This window comes from Dipodomys merriami, unplaced genomic scaffold, assembly GCF_024711535.1.
Source record: "Dipodomys merriami isolate MVZ:Mamm:240054 unplaced genomic scaffold, mDipMer1.0.p SCAF_15, whole genome shotgun sequence".
Lineage (NCBI taxonomy): Eukaryota > Metazoa > Chordata > Mammalia > Rodentia > Heteromyidae > Dipodomys > Dipodomys merriami.
The window spans coordinates 21,634,722-21,649,629 of record NW_027202826.1 but is presented as its reverse complement, the minus strand read 5'-3'; the positions used below and the strand labels follow the sequence as shown (position 1 = coordinate 21,649,629).

At 39.3% G+C, this 14,908-nt stretch overlaps 1 protein-coding gene and 1 non-coding gene across 3 annotated transcripts in view; both read left to right on the top strand.

The window, feature by feature from the left end:
- Positions 1-14,908, top strand: part of Ppa2 (inorganic pyrophosphatase 2) — a 53,417-nt gene that overhangs the window by 613 nt on the left and 37,896 nt on the right. For both annotated transcript variants that reach the window (XM_070022384.1, XM_070022383.1), the window contains exons 2-5: positions 9,441-9,505; positions 10,341-10,385; positions 13,669-13,722; positions 14,648-14,767. In XM_070022384.1, coding sequence (XP_069878485.1) covers positions 9,441-9,505; positions 10,341-10,385; positions 13,669-13,722; positions 14,648-14,767 — 284 coding nt within the window. The remainder of the gene's footprint in view (positions 1-9,440; positions 9,506-10,340; positions 10,386-13,668; positions 13,723-14,647; positions 14,768-14,908) is intronic.
- Positions 5,917-6,050, top strand: LOC138827052 (U4 spliceosomal RNA). Its single transcript, XR_011371928.1, has one exon. It is a non-coding gene; the product is annotated as a U4 spliceosomal RNA (small nuclear RNA).

Sequence of the window (14,908 nt, the reverse complement as noted above, 5' to 3'; positions counted from 1 at the left end):
CACTACACCTCCACACCCCGACCCCACAGCCTGGAGGTCACGCTTGAGTCCTTCCCCCACCTCTCCCCAGCTCCCCAGGCTCCCATACCCCAACCATGTGAGCCCCCCCCCTCCCCAGCCTCCCACACCTACTCTCCAGCCCGCAGCCTGGGGTGGGACACACCGCAGCCCCCCCCCCTTCCAGCCAGGCCTGGGGTCCCACCGCTTAGTGGGAGAAGGTGGTTGGAAAATGTCCCCAGGGATGTCATGGCAGCCACAAGACAGAACTTGGCTGAGGCACAAGTTTGCACCCCGCAGGTCCTTCCATCCTGGGGACAATGCCCCTCCCCCCCCACCCAGCAGAGCGACTCACCTTATTAGGTGCCCTACCTAATTTAAGTTTTAGCAAGATTTATTATAAAAGGGTTGACATAACAAGAAATAGAAACTCTGAGGAAAATGTTTCCTGCTCTTCATGGGAAATGGGAGTTGAAGATTCCAAGAATTCATTAATGGGGGAAGATTCAAAGCTTGCCCAAACTCTGTGGTTATAATGCAACTAGGCCTAACCTTTCTATCCAAAGTTGGTTAATTTTTGTTTCCTAGTCTAAGCCATGCTAACACCCCCCCCCCCCCCCCCCGTTCTTGTTTGGTCAAGACTGATCAGGCAAGGAAACTTAACAGTAAACTCCTTAACTCCTGGTGCAGTGGTGCTAGAGTATAATCATAGAATCTGGGAGGCAGAGGCCGAGGGATCACAAGTTCAAAGCCATCCTTGGCTGTTCATACAAATAACCTGTCTCAAAAAAGCGGTTGGGGAAGGATGATGAAAACCAAAACTACCAATGTCTCAAATTTCTGAATGGATTGTGTTCCCAAAGTTATAGTGACTATTGGGAGTCATTTTCCTTAGAAACGTGTCAGTGACTGTGGCAGACAAAAGCCTAACTACAAGCATAGTATGGTGAAAGTGTCCTGGACTTGCAGACTCTACAGTAATCAGTTATAAACAACAAAAATAGTTGTTAAGTCTGAAATACGCTTGACCCTGATTAGAGATGGATATGGAGATTTAGTTCTGGGCCCTGTCCTCAAATTCATAATGTCAGTAAGACTAGATGAGAATGTAAAAGTACTGAAAGGTATTTTACTTGTGTGGTGGAAACAGTGTTGAACCTGGAGCCTCCTACTGTGTTTGGAAAGAACTACTGAGTGTTAGTACTGGTTTTATATTAACTATTCCATAATGTGCTGTTGGGGCAGGTAATTATGGAACAGTTTCATCAGCCATAAAAAATCTTTGACCTGGCAGTGATCTTCAAGGTACTTTTAAAAAAAAAAAATTATTTTAGTTTTTTTTTGAGGCCTGGGCACTGTCCTGAGCTTCTACCGCTTAGCTACAGTGCTACTTCCAGCTTTTTTTTCTTTGATCAGTTTATTGGAGATAAGAGTCTCATGGACTTTTCTGCCCGGGCTGGCTTCAAACTGTGGTCTTTAGATCTCAGCCTCCTAAGTAGCTAGGCGTACAGGTGTGAGCCACCGGCACCCAGTTGCATTGGTATTTCTTGAAGCCATTGGATGAATAATAAAGACTCAGTAGTTTCTCAAAGGACAAGACTGGCTTGGGGGTGTTGCGAATGTACTTCATACGTGTAATTTTGCTGTAACTGATAGCATTTCATCTTAATGTTATCAGTAAATATGTGTTGTTATTATTGATATTATAATTACTTAGTTGGTAAGTAGGGCATAAAAAAAAGAACGGGATTTCCTGGGAGCAATACAAGAATTAGAAGAAAGGAGAGTGTGGTTTGGGGAGGGACCAAATAGTGAGGTCCTGATTGGAAGGTGTGTTGGGGTAAGTAATTCCTTAACTAGCCACCAGATGGCATTATTGACTCAGGGCTGTTCACTACTTGTTAGACGCATTAGGAAGCCATTTGAAGATGAGTAGGGTAATGGGAAAACAATGCAGAAATAACTTTATAATGATACCTGTGGTAACTAAAGAATAAAAGTTTTAAAGTTCCCAACAAGTAAAAAATGTAAATATTTGAGGAGATGGAAATGCTCACTGTCCTGATTTGATCATTAACATATTGTATATTTGTTAGCACATATGCTGACTCTTTAAGTCTAAATTTTGTGTGTCAAAGATAGTCATAAGTATATGCTAGTACTAGGTATTTAAGAATGAGGTTGTACTTCTGTTTCACTGCATTACTTGTCTGAAAATTGTTACTCAGCATTAATTATTTCTGTTATTAAAGCAGAAATAATTGCTATGTTCCCAAACTTATCCCAAGTATATCAATACAGTGGGAGACATTTTTCACTTTTGTGTCACTTTGCTGCCATTACAAAGAATAAAAATAATTGATTTAATACATTTTTAATTTGGTGTTGAACTTTGTACCAACAGTATTGCCAGAGGGCAGGACGGTTCTGGAAAAGACCAGCCTGGATCCTCAGGCCATCTTGGGCAGCCCTGGCCCTGTTAGTAACTTGTTGCGTGGACTTGTCATGGAACAAGTCCTTTTCCAAACTGCGCTTCATTGAACACATGCATCCCAGGGCGTTATTGTTAGGTTTTCTTATAACCAGAGATTTCATGATTTAACAGACCAGAACACTCGTGGTTTTGTTGCTTAGAGAATAATAATGCAGATATTTAAATTATGATGTAAAAGAACTTGCCTCAAGCTTTTAAACCACCAAGCATTTATTTTTCATAACACACTTAACACCTTAGTAACCCCAGTGCTTCCTGGGACTTAGTTTGGGAGGCACCATGAGGAAATTCTGTGACTTCCAGAAGTAACTGTGTTGTGATAACAGTTCTAAACTAACAGAATCACTTAAAATTACAGTCCTGGCTTCAATAGCTTACACAGTCCTATGGCTGGCCTAACCACTATGTGGCATCTCTTTGAAGACACCTTTAGCTCAGTTTCTCTTTCTCTAAAGTGGACCTATCATTATTCTGTAGAATGAGATTGGGTAGAAATGACCTGTCTCACATGTGGCAAATAGGAAATATTTCTTTTCCTCTTTTTGTTTTTATGAGTGCAATCATTTGGTGACCATCTGTTTATTGTTGGCTCTCTCTAAGCTGTGTTTATGGAATGCATATGCAATTTTTATTTCTGTACACCCAGGTCTTTAAGCCACCAAACTGAAAATACCTTAGAACAGTATCATTGGCATGAAATAATTTTCAAACACAGAATGGCAAGAGAAGGATTTTAGAGAAAAAAAAATGGATGAGTTCATTTTGGGAGTTTTTTTTAATTTGAGAAGGTATTTGGGTATCCCAGTGGAACAGGCTGGTAGACTATTCAAGTATGGGATATGAGGATAGAGATATGGAAATTTTTGCTTTATTCAGTAGTTAGAACTATGGGACCAGGATAAGATCATTTGGAAACCATGGAGGTCACTCAAAGGCTGGGGGCATTTGCTGGAGAGCACCAGCATTTGAACTGGGGAAAGCAATGGTAGGAAACCCCAGAAAGGAAACAGAAGAGACATGGAGGAGAATGAAGAGGTTCACAGGCAGCCAGGTCTGAGAGGAAAGGCAGAGCTGGAGTGGATGACACTACATGCTCTAGTACCTTAGGCCTCAATGGGGGGGGAAGGGGGCAGCTGAAGCCAGGGTGCACATGGCCCCACGCTTTGGTCATGAGGAGGCATTTTTCAGAACAGCTTCGGAAGCCTAAGGAACCCAGTAAGCAGTACAAGTGTGGATCTTATGCAAAACTCACTCAAGAAATAAGAATGAGCAGGAAAAAAAGAGAGTCGAGAAAATACGATTTGCTAGTTATGAAGCTCGTCTGTTAGCTTCAAACCTTTTTTTTTTTTTTACAATTGTTAATGTGTTTCACTGTTTGCATATTTGTATATAATGTACTTCAAGAATGTATTCACTCCCTATGGGTCATAAGTTTTCATTCATGTCTTTATTTTTGTTTGTTTGTTTTTAAATTTAGGTCTAGATTGAGAGAAAATATGTGATATTTATCAGAGTTTGGCTTCTCTTCACATGATTACCTGCAGCTCCAACTATTTTCTTTCAAGTGACATAATTTCATTATTTGTTACGGCTGAGTAATGCTCCATTGTGTATATGCATATCCCAGTCGTACAATCCATTCATCAAATGTTGGGCACATTCTCTGCACCGTTCTTCATTTCACTGATTTTTGCCTTTGGTTTCATTAGTTATTTCTATGTACTGTGTTTGAGTTCTTGTTTTTCTAAGAGAATGAGATGCATTATAATTTGAGTTCTGATTTTTTTAATGTACGTACTCAAAACTTACCTCTCCTCTTTGTACCACCATTGTGGGGTTTCAAAGATTGTGGTAAACTGTGTTTTCATTTTCATTGGATTCTAGGAATTTTTTGCTTTCCTTCTTAATTTTTCAATGGCTACTCCTTTTCAATGAGCATTCAGAAATGTATCGTGTAGTTTCCATGTATTTCTTGCAGTTTTACTTTTGATTACTACTTTTATTCCATTCTGTTTTCTTGTATTTGTTAAGACTTTCCTTATGTCCTAAAATAGAATATATATCTATATCTTCTCTCTATATATATGAGATGTCTTTGAGTTGCTGAGTTGGATATGTGTTCAGTGACTGTTTTGGAGTATTCTGCAGATGTTAAGTCCATTTCATTTACTGTATCATTTACTTCTGATGCTTTTTGTTGATGGTTGTCTCTTTTATCTATGTATTAGTAAAAATATTGAAGTCACCCACTGTTATTGTGTTGGAGTATATCTGTGTTTTGATGTCTACTAGTGTTTTATGAAATTGAGTGCTTTGATGTTCATTCTGTATGCTTTCCCTGTTTTTAATTATTATATCTTCTTTTTTTGTCATGGGATTTGAAGTCAAGCCCCGTGAGCTGTCCCTGAGCTTTTTTGCTCTAGGCTAGTGCGCCACCACTTTGAGCCACTGGCTCCACTTCTGTTTTTTTGGTGTCTAATTGGAGGTAACAGTCTCAGTAACTTTCCTGCCTGACTGGCTTTGAAGCATGATCCTCAGATCTCAGCTGCCTGAGAAGCTAGGATTACAAATGTGAGTTACCAGTGCTCAGCCCTGTAGTATCTTCCTGATGGGTTAATTATTCCCTTTGTCAACATGTAGTCACCTTTTTTTCCCTACTAATTTGGTTTGAAGTATGCATGGTCAGATCTGAGTATGGCTTTTCTTCCTTGTTTTGGGGTTCCATTTGATTAGAATATCATTTTCCACTTTTTTAAATTAATACTTTTTTTTAATTGTGAAAATACTGTACAGAGGGGTTACAATTACATGAGCAAGGTAATGAGTACATTTCTTATCAAGCATTGTTGCCTCCTCCTTTGTTTCCCTGTCTTATAGGCAACAAATAGTTGGGTCTTTGCGTGCGTGCGTGCGTGTGTGTGTGTGTGTGTGCGTGTGCGTGTGTGTGTGTGTGTGTGTGTGTGTGTGTGTGTGTGTTCTTAGCTGCTTTTGCTCAAGGCTAGCACTCTACCTCTTGAACCACAGTGCTTCTTCTGCCTTCTTTTGAGTAGTTTATTGGAGATAAGAGTCTCAAGGACCTTCCCATCCAGGCTGGCTTTAAACTGTGATTCTCAGGTCTCAGCCTCCTGAGTAGGATTACTGGTATGAGCCACAAGTGCCTGGCTGGGTCTTGTTTTTTTAATTGAACCTACCAGTCTGTGCCTTTAGAGAATTGAGATCATTAGTATTTGAGGTTTTTGTAGGAGGTACATAATTTCTGACTTATTTTTTGGTTAGTGTTTAATTTTTTTTCCTAATTAATACTCATGTAGAGACTTGGCTAGTGTAATTTCTTTCTCATTGTTTTTGCGGTCATGTTTGTCTTCCTTTAAGTATCTTCTGCAGAGTTTCACCAGTTTTTGTATGCTATGGAAAATGTTTGCCTTAGCTTTGCGCAGTAGCAGTATCGTAGCCGATGAGGTTTATCAGAGGCGGGATTATTGCTAATTGAAAATGTTTGCCTTTCCATTCTGAAAGATAGCTTTGCTCGATACAGTGATCTAAATTTTCTTCATATGGGTTGAAGATATATGAAATAATAGTGTAGAAGAATATAGTTTAATTATTGTAGAAAAAGATAGTTATCAAAGAATGAAAAAAGAACGTAAAAAACAATAGTAACAATAGACAGAAAATAAAATAAAATAAAAGGAAAAATCAGATAAAATACATGTCAGTACTTTCTTGTTGCAGAGCAGGAGAGTGTACACCAGCTGGGCTTAGTGTAGCAGGCGATTTCCTCTAGTCTCTGGCCCTCAATGTTCTGGCTGTGCTTTTCTGGCTGTGTTCACCCTGGGTTCCCCTTGGGGATTGTCTATGGTTGTTGCGCAGCTATTTGTGATGATGATAGGTAGGTTGCTTAAGACTCTCACCAGGATATCAGCCTGGGCAGGGCAGGGCAGGGCAGGGCAGGGCAGGGCAGGGCAGGGCAGGGCAGGGGAGGGCTACTTGTGTTGAGTGACAGCAATTCTGTAGGCAGGGCTCTTCCAGGATTGCAGCAATTCTGGAAGGGTTTGGGCTGTTCTAGTCAGGTGTGACAGCAGCTAGTGAGGGGTCTGTGCAAGGGCCAGAGTGCACAGCTCCTGGGTCTTTGTACCCTCCAGGGACACCTGCTTCTGTGGCCTAGGCCTCGACCTATGTGCAAGATTCAGTATCAGCTCTGGCTGGTCTGCATGCAGCTGGTTTGCCCTCTCTCTCCTAGCCTGCAGCTAGCCTGCAGCGTAGTTTTGTTTGCACAGGGTGTGTGACTAGCTATGTGCAAAATTTAGTGTCATTTCTAGCTGATTTGCAACAGGTTTGCCCTCTTCCTTTTAGTCCTCAGGAGGGTTTTATTTGCACAAGGTGTGTGGCTCTTGCCACACAAATACTCTAGGCAGACTTGCAAATATACTACAAATGCACTAGGTAAACCTATAGATACACTCGGTCAAGGGATGAAGCAGGTTTGGGTGTGCTCTGTGGCGTTTTCTGGCTACCACTCCTGCCCTTTGCCCACATTGGGGTGCTCAGGCTATGATTGTTTCCCCTCTACCAATGAAGTTTGCCTTCTTTTACCTAGCCTGCCAGGCTGTCACTTGTTTGCAAAGTGGCAGGTAGTTAACTCTTGCCATACAATCCACTGCATTTGGGTCTTGGGATGGAGTTGGTTAGGGTGTGCTTGCTGCAGCTTGCCTACCCTGCACCCATCCCTTGACTTCTGTCTGACCACAGCAAGGTTTGCCATCCCCTCCCTAGCTGGCCAGGCTGGTGTTTGTAGAATGGCACATGGCTAGCACTTGCCACCTCATGCGTGTGTGATGAGTCTAGGGGTGGAGTGACCGTGTCCTGCCCAGCAGTTTGCCCGCCTCCGCAGGGCTGCTCTGAGCTTGTAGAATAAAAGTTTTCTTCGCTTCTTTTGTAAATAGAATGCGTGGTATTAAAATTTTTTTTTTCCTATCATTTCTCTTCCTGGTGTCCTTCCCTTGCTTTTCTTTCTTTTTTCTTTTGCTGGTCGTGGGGCTTGAACTCTGGGCTTAGACGCTGTCCTTGCGCTCTTCAGCTCAAGGCGAGCACTCTACCTCTTGAGCCACAGCACCACTTCCAGTTTTCTAGTGGTTTATTGGAGACCAGAGTCTCAGGGACTTTCCTGCCTGGGCTGGCTTTGATCCTCAGATCTCAGCCTCCTGAGTAGCTAGGCGTGAGCCACCAGTGCCCAGCCCCTTGCTTTTCTAAACTGCTTACCTTTCCCTGTAGCCAAGTTACTGAAGTTTTATTGGAGATTCATGGAGACACAAGACTATGGTCGATGTCTGTAACCTGCAATCCTGAAACTTCTTTCATTAGACAGGTTCTTACTGCTAATTCCTGTAGAGAGTACAAAGAAGAGACTATATAAAACAATATTTGAAATGTCTCAGTTTATTAATTTCTGTGTCTAATTATTTCAATGGATACTGCTCTGTAGTCTTTTGAGTTAACTAAATGAATGTAGTTGTTTATATTGGGCCAAAGATCTAGTATTACTTATTTCTGTTCTTTGATATATTGTTGTTTTGTTGTGTTAATAACTGGAAAATTCTTTAAGTACATATTTTAATAGTATGTGATATCCACCATACATGTGAACATATTAACTTTAGTTTTTTAATCCTAGCAGAAAATTAGCCTTCTTTATTACTAAAGCTTCCAATAAGAATTTCTACAAAGGCTGGCATGGTGCCACATACCTGTAACCCAGGTACTATATAGGAGGATTCTGGTTTGAGGCCAAAGCTGGTCAAGTTAGCCCAAGACCCTATCTTAAAAACCATCCAAAAGCTAAAGACTTAGGGTATGACTCAGGTGATAGAGCACTTATCTAACAAGCATGGTACCTTGAGTTCAAGCCTCGGTACCACAAAAAAAAAGAAGAATTTCTTTAAGTGGTTTTGGTAATGGTGTATAACAGTATGTTGGTATTTGGCATAAATGTAGGTGTTTGTTATAGAAGCAGACTATCAGACATAGATTTCATATTCATATGATATTCTCTCTTGTACAAGTAATCAACATACAAGGAGCTCAAGAAACTAAATAACTAAAGAATCAATAACCCAATTAATAAATGGGCAAAGAAGCTAAGTAGAGACTTCTCAGAAGAATGGCCAATAAATACATAGGAAATGCTCAACATTCCTGGCCATAAAGGAAATGCAAATCAAAACAAAGTTCATCTCACTTTAGTAAGATTAGTTGTCATCAAGAATTTTTAAACTATATTTTAAAGACACCTTTTAGTATACAACTCTTAATATCTTAAGATAAGTTTGTTACTGAAAGTTGCTTTTGTTTTAAGCCAGTGTGGGTGAAAACAGATTATTTGTTTCTTTTTATAAAAAGTGACTTTTTCACCGTTCTGTGGATGGTGGATAGAAACTGGAGATTTTATTAAGATTCTCCTAGGGAAAAAATGGTACTAGTCTTTTCAGTGAGATTTTCGTGCATTTGTCTCTATTCTAGGCATTTTCTACATTGAATATTTAAGCAAATGATTTTCAGCAACACAGTATAGTTTAGATGGTGTTATTTCTCTTGGTGATTAGACAGAAACAATTTTTTTTTTTGGTTGGTCATGGGGCTTGAACTCTGGGCCTGGGCGCTGTCCCTCAGTCCTTCAGCTCAAGGCTAGTGCTCTACCACTTGAGCCACAGAGCCACTTCTGGCTTTTTCTGTTTATGTGGTGCTGAGGAATCAAACCCAGAGCCTCATGCATGCGAGGCAAGCATTCTACCACTGAGCCACCTTCCCAGCCCAGGAACATTTTAAAAGTTGAGTTGAGCTTAACATTGGAGGTTTAAGAAGAAAGTCAGTACAGGTCAAAGTGGATCAAGTTATCATCCCTAAAAAGAGCCGACATTATTGCTTAATTGTGGGTTTTGTTTTTCTTTTGCAGAGAATGTGGCAGGTCACTACATTTCCCCATTTCATGATATTCCTCTGAAGGTGGATATTAAAGAGGTATGATTTCCTACTTGTTTCTGGAATGAAGATAAGTGTTTTTGTCATTCCCATAAAATGCTTCTCTAGGAACATCCTGAAAGACAGAATATGGTTGGAGGTCAGGAAGGGAAGCAGGTGCAGTAACAGGGCTGTAAACCTCAATCATGAATGAAAATTTGGGTAAGGATAGGATTTGGAAAAAAACTGGTGTTAGTGGTAGATAAAGCTTAGAATTTGGTATGAAGTGAAGAATAGAGGTAATAATTTAGTTAAACAATGGGCTTATTTTTAACAATAGCAACAATAATAATTGTTTTTCTGTTTGTTTGCTTCATTAGTAGTCATTTTGGTGTATAAATGTTATATGTACTGGGTGTACATTTGTGAATGGCATAATTTTTCTTCCCAACCCACCACATAGTCTGGTTTAATTTAAAAAATGCCTCGTAGAGGCATAATCATCACACCTGGGTAGAATTCACAGGCAGGAGGTGCAGCCGGTACTTTCATGGCTTGTTAGTCATGCTCCCTGGAGTTTCATTTCAATAATGGAATGACTGTTTTAAGTGTAATCACTGGAAACTGCCAGTCTTTCCTTAAAGACTGTACAGAACCTTTGCTTATTTCATAAAAATCTGGAAAAATTCTTGAAAGTGATTTAGCTTTTCTAATACTTTATTTTATAAAACCCTTTGGTGCTTAGTTCACTGGACATTACTGGTGGGAGGAGGAAATTTCTGAGTAGCCTCTGGAATAGGACATGAAGAAAGCCGGTGCATTTTTATCACTTTGCAGTGCATCTGTATTTTTCTGTGAAATATTACACTCATAAATGCTGTCTTGTCTTTTATAGGAAAATGGCATTCCCACGAAGAAAGCACGGAATGATGAATATGAGGTATATCTAAAAGTTCCTATTTTGTGAATCTCTTTTATACTGTCTCATTGGGACCTTAGTGATAGTTTGCATTTGTAAACTTGTGAGTTTGCCTATGTAAGACTCACGTGCATTCTGGTATTTTTTTCTTCTAGTATCTCTCTAAGGAAGTTAGGGCCGATAGTTAGGGCTTTAATTGTGGTAAAATATTTGTAGCATAAAATTTACCATTTTAAACTTTATAGAATGTACAGTGTGCTGGCATTAAGTACTGCCTATTTGCAGAGTTTTCTGTCATCCCAGATGGAAACTTTGCACCCAGTAAATAGCAGTCCCTTTTGACCTCTCCTGATATCCACTGTTCTTCTTTGTCTTTCAGTTTTACTGTTTTAGAAACTGCTTTCTCAAGGGAAAGACCTAAGAGAATCAATGCAAAACTAGATTTTGGGAGCAAACTATGTATTATGGTAGATTAGTCTAAAGTAAATGTACTTCATGAGATGGCATCAGATTATCTTCCTTTATTTGTAAAATAAAGTAGTTGGAGTATGTATTCCAAAACTTTAAAAAGCAAGAAAGAAAATGCTTGATAAAATAAATGCATGCCATATATTTCAAATCTGTGTTTTAACTAAATGACTATCAAACCTTTTTGGAATTTCTCAGTTATATTATGTGATTGATATTTCTACACCTCTTGCTCTAGGTGCCCATTCTTCCTGCTGTGCTAGACAGCATTCCCTGCTGCCTTACCTTTCCAGCCATGTTACCTCTCTTCTCTCCCCTCACTGAGACTTTTGTCCCTAGTCTGTGATCCCTCATCACACATAGGCAAGGAGGCTGTTTAATCCCTACAGCCTTTGCCTGCCATCCTCCATTTTCTCGAGTTAGTGTTTGTCAAATAATCTTTCAATTACCCACACTGGACCCACTTACAGAGTTTGTTGGAGCTGAGATCCTAGGACCCTCTTGTCTCTCTGCTAAATCAGAATCTACGTGATGGGGCCTGGTTCTCCTCCATGCTTAGCAAGTATTCCAGGTTCTCCTAGAAATAAAGTTTGACAGCCAGTGTTGGACTAGCAAACATGAAGGAACTCAAAAGTTTGTATTAGCCTGTAACAGTGGAAAAAGTATATTCTGAGTCCAGACAACCAAATTAAAATACAATTCTTGTAATCCAGTTCACGTTAGAGACTATCTGATTTGTGTTCATTTGAAAGAGTTAAGAGGAAAGAAGAGCGATATTCCTATTTCCCCCCTCATTCCCCACCCCTGTGTATGTAAAACTTGGTGGCTTTGTTTTGTTTAAAAATTGGGTGTTTTATTTCATTATATTTACAAAGGAAGAAATGGAGAGAAGAGGATTGAGGGAGAAGTTAAATGTCCATACATAATTGTCTGATTTGATATGTGCCTCCTTTTATCTTGGTGATTTTCTAATAAATTCTGGCAGGCCATTGTTGGCTTATAATTAATAACAATCTTTGGAAATCCAGACTAACGTGAGCCTGAAAATTACAGGCCCAATACATTTTAGCTGGAGAGAAGAAAGGCAGGTTAGAAGTTGGCCCTTAGTGATCAAGAGCAAGTGATGAGGGTGGGGGAGTCTGACTTCCAGGCTGAAAATTCAGACCTATTCTTTGGCCCAATTCAGGTCTGTGTGAGTGATTTTGGTAGGTGTCATTGTGTACAGCAGTCATCCTGAGCCTGGTCTTCTCTGTCACCTTGAATATTCATCCACGTGCATTTGTTCTACAGCTAGGCTTTCAGGGAATGAATACATTATGTGAACATCTGCCACTTACTTGGGTTTTTCTTTTAACGGCTTCTTGAGACATATTTAAACAGGTGTGGAGCACCTCATGAAAGAGCATAGAGAATGAAGCAGAACAGCAGGGCTGGGCCAGGGTTGCCGAGCTAGGTAGGAGGTGCACTTCTAAGGCATAGTTGCTGGAAACTCATTCTAGGCTTTGTTTACCTCATTATGGGTTTGCCTCTTGCCATTTGGAAGTCTTAGTCTCACCTAGAAAAAATAAATATCATCATCGAACGTGTATTTACATTTAATTGTGCAAATGGCATTGTTTGAATTAACAACATTTGCTATTCACTAAAACCTGCAAGCTGTTGTTTTTTAAACCAACTTTGTGTATTAAAATGGCTTAGAGAGCTTTTAAAAATAAGCCCCCTCCTGGCTCCTTCCCAACCAGCCGAGTTCACATTGGTCAGCGGTAGGGCTAGGGATTTCTGTCTGTATTTAAAGCTCACCAGGTGAATTCAATGTGTGCACAATTGAAAATAAGTGTATTTAATTATTCTCAAGTAATTGTGGTTTTTGGTGTTTGTTGTGAACTGATAGTTTAGAAATAGGATCAGAATGAATGATGAAAAGTATTAAGTTTCAGTTTTTGATGATTAGATTCACAGACATGTAATTACTGTCAGCTTCCTGCATAGGTTTCTAAATGCCAGTAACAACCAGTTGGCAAATTGGCCTGGTCCAGGGCCACTCCTGGGGTAGTCCTGTCTTGAACCATTGCTTCTTCCTGATTAAAATGTCACATGAGTCCCCAATAACTGGAATAGTCTCCCTTCGTAGGACATGCTGTGGAATGGCTTTTACTCACTACTGACCTATAGTCTCTTCTAGCTTAAGCAGTCTATAAAGTATAGGAGAAAAAGAAGCTATCTGAGGGGAGGGGAAATGGCTGGCTATGGTTTATGCAGAATCTATAACTGCCTATACTGATATTTCTCATTTTGCATTATGATTGTATCTTAGATGTAAATATTGTTGTATAGTTTTCAAAATATCTGACTTCATAACTTTCTGTGTGTTTTCCTTTAAGTTATGTAAGTCACTGATCTTCCTAATTACTTTGTGGTAGTTGGGATGGAGATGGTCCCACTGTTTTCTTTGAACAGAAGAGTAAGGTGAAGTCTGAGATGAGGGACTGGGTCTCTCTCCTATCTTAGCTAGAAAATGATAGTCACCACCTCTTCCTGACTCCATTCTCCTTCTGTCATTGCACTGCAAAGGTGCATTTAAAGGTAGCAACCTTCAACACTAGGAGTCAAAGTGATGGGTTCAGTTCTGCTGTGTTTCAAACAACCTCTATAATTCCTACAAGAAATAGGTAAGTGTATAATGTGGACACTGAACATTTTTTTGTTGGACAAAAACCTATAGCATTCTTTCAAAGGCTGTACTAATTTCAGTTAGCACTAGGTTCTCCAATTCGTAGTGAAAAAAACAGATGAAATATCCAGTGTTCTCTTTTTTTTTCTTTTTTTTAAATTACAGAATTTGTTTAATATGGTCGTGGAAGTGCCTCGGTGGACAAATGCTAAAATGGAGGTACGAACGTGTTTATTAATGTAGAATGAACTGTCAGTGTAATAATGATACAAAAACATTCTCTAGCTATTTGGCTTAATACTTTGAAATAGGGATGTTTGACAGACTTCTTTATAACTTATTTTCAGTCTTTCATTATTTCTTTGGTAAGATGAGATCTCTTAGAGTTGGTAATGAAATTTAGTTTGTGGCACTCTGTTTAGTTAGCTAACTTCTACTGCTTGGGATCTGGTGGAATGTATTATTTTAAGTTAAAGATAAGCATTGTTAAGAAAATGTGTAATTTTCAAAATTTATATTTAGGAAGTTTTATCAGTAATTTTACTAGATCCTGTGTGTGTGTGTGTGTGTGTGTGTGTGTGTGTGTGTGTGTGTGTGTGTGTAGTTACCTGTAGTAACTGTGTATGTGTATATATATACATACAGCGTATATACTGTATGTATACCTGTAGTGTATGTATGTATACATGTAAACACAGTATACAATGTACATTGTTTCTTCACTATCAATTATGTCCTTTGCTTTGCAGAAGCTTTTTCATTTGATGTAATCACATTTGTCTAGTTTTGCTTTGTTTACTTGCGTGTTTGGAGTCAAATCTAAAAGATTATTGCCCAGACAACTTGATTAATCTTTATCTTCTTGCCTTTCCAAGTATGTTATCACTTGTGTTTAGGAACAATGAAATGCATAGTGTTACAGTGCCTCCACCTATGATTAGATGTTTCCTTTCCATCTTAAATATGGTATTCTAAATTAGTAATAGGTACTGACTTAATTTATTTTAAAGCACTTTCGACTGGTGAGTTAGAACATACATATTTTGTCTGAATATGGAAAATTTAAAAAGTGCTTAGATGTAGGATGTATCATATCACATCCAGTGCTCAGTCCCCGTTTTTTGTCCCCCTGTGGTCTGCTCAGATTGCCACCAAGGAACCATTGAATCCCATTAAACAAGACGCGAAGCATGGCAAGCTGCGCTTTGTGGCAAACATCTTCCCTCACAAGGGTTATATATGGAACTATGGGGCCCTCCCTCAGGTAACGTTTTGTTATAATGGTAAAATTTGTCTGTCTTCAGAAAAAAATTGCCTTGTAAATCCTGTGAACTACTTGAATTTAAATTGGTTCTGAGGACCCGTCAGTTGGAGAGATTTGTAAATTTAAAATTCTTTAATGTGC